Here is a 1,961-nt window from a genome sequence, read left to right as displayed (position 1 = left end):
CATAACACAAATTTAGGCGATTTTAGCCTTTTTAATTTTTATTGAAATAATTTAGGCGAGTAGTCATGACAAGTGCTTATAAAAATATGTCAGATTATCTATTAAAGAGATCTCACATAACCACTTCTAAAGTGTTTAAGTATAAGTAAAGAAGGACTCGCTTGATGTGATAGTTTCTCCCTAGGGTCTACTAGGGTTTTGTTTTTTCTTCTCTTTTGAGAAGCAAAGTCTATCCTTTTCCTGGTTTTTTTGGTTTGTGCCTCGACTGATTTGCGGATCAGTATGGCGAGTCCGAGTATTGCTAATCTATCCATTAATGATGACGGTGAAGAAGAAGGTTTCTGTTTCGATCTGGAGGAAGAGGTAAGTGAGGTGTCGGATCTACGACTATGTCTAGTCGGGAGATTCCTTTGTGACAAACCGATTCATGTCCGATCCATGAAGAGTAGAATTGCGGATATATGGAGAGCTGTGAAGGGGGTCGCGATCAAGGAAGCATCTGAAGGTTTGTTCCTTTTTCAGTTTGAGCATAAACTAGATATGGAAGCGGTAATCAACGGGGGTCCGTGGAGTTTTGATAATCACCTCCTAATCCTAGAACAAGTCAAATTGGGAATTCAAATTGAAAATATACCTCTTTTCCATGTTGATTTTTGGATACAAGTCCATAATCTTCCGGCTGGCTTCATGATAGAGAAGGTAGGGAAAGCAATGGCTAGTCACATTGGTATGTTAGTGGAATATGATAAAAATAACAATACGAGTTTCTGGCGTCAATATATGAGGATCCGGGTTAAAGTCGACGTGCGGCAACCCTTGAAGCAATCTACTAGAGTCAAAAATAAAGGAGGAGAATGGTGCGTGGTTAATTTTAAATATGAAAAGCTTAGCACATTCTGTTTTGTTTGTGGAATTCTTGGGCACTCGGAACAGAGATGTGAAGTGCGATTTGCTATGGCGGAAGACACAGGTAAAAGAGGGTGGTCCAATGAAATTCGAGCTGAGAATAAAAAATATGGCGCACCATCATCAAGATGGCTTAGGCAAGAACGCACAAAAAAGAGTGAAAATTTCAATCCTGAAATTCCTGGTCAGGCGCGTGAAACACAATTTCCAGATGAAGCGAGTATGGCTGCGGCAAATGGCAAGAGTTCAGCAAATCATGGGAAAATTAATTATGAGTCAAACAAATCCTTTAAGGCCATTTACTCACCCAGTAATTGGTCATTAAACCACAAAGATTCCAACCCCACTATTTCAAATCACACGGCTGGAGCAATTAAACTTGGGCATGTGCAACAAAATATTCACCTTTTCCAATTTAATGACCCGACCAAGCCTTCAACCCAATCATTACCCAATAACTGACAGCTCATCAACCAATAACTTCCCCCCACCCCTAAGTAGCGGACAACATCTCCCCACCCATACCCCTCAATTATCGTTGACCTCACACCCTAATAGCCACGTATCCCACACCATCCCCCACCAATCAAAACCTTCATCCCATGCAAACATGCAACTATCCCTACACCTCTCTCCTGATTGCACCGATAACAAAACCTCCCAACCAGATAATTCAGCTACAGCAAGCCACACACTCAATGCCAAGCCCTTCAAATTTAAAACCAAAACAACACATACAAAAGCTGGACAAGCCAACCTTAAACAACCCCGTTTGTCAAAGCTCACCCACCCACAATCTCAAACCACGCTGCTCCAACTTCCTTATGATGCGCCGAATCTTGACCAAGACAATATTACTCTTGAACTGAACAAAGAAACTGAACAAGTAGAGAAAAAGAGGAGAAGGGAGTCTGCTCTAATGACGGAAAATAACGGAACCTCATCGTCTATGCATTTTTTAACGGAAAGTCCTGGCAGTCAGGACTGCCGGGACCAATGAAAATCTTAAGTTGGAATTGTCGGGGTCTGAGCAGCCCGCGAGCAATTCCTAACTT

General features: G+C 41.8%; 1 protein-coding gene across 1 annotated transcript; it reads left to right on the top strand.

Moving 5' to 3' along the window:
- Positions 1-282: 282 nt before the first annotated feature.
- On the top strand, positions 283-1,368 carry LOC131649092 (uncharacterized protein At4g02000-like). The gene has a single exon (XM_058918837.1). The coding sequence runs from the start codon at positions 283-285 to the stop codon at positions 1,366-1,368; it is 1,086 nt and encodes a 361-aa protein (XP_058774820.1).
- The last annotated feature ends 593 nt before the right edge of the window (positions 1,369-1,961 follow it).

This window comes from Vicia villosa, linkage group LG2 (assembly GCF_029867415.1).
Source record: "Vicia villosa cultivar HV-30 ecotype Madison, WI linkage group LG2, Vvil1.0, whole genome shotgun sequence".
Taxonomy (NCBI): domain Eukaryota; kingdom Viridiplantae; phylum Streptophyta; class Magnoliopsida; order Fabales; family Fabaceae; genus Vicia; species Vicia villosa.
The sequence above is the reverse complement of the archived record's forward strand: the minus strand, read 5'-3'. Positions and strand labels throughout refer to the sequence as shown.

Coding starts and splice junctions, on each gene's coding strand:
- LOC131649092 (XM_058918837.1), top strand. CDS start 283: ATGGCGAGTCCGAGTATTGCTAATCTATCCATTAATGATGACGGTGAA.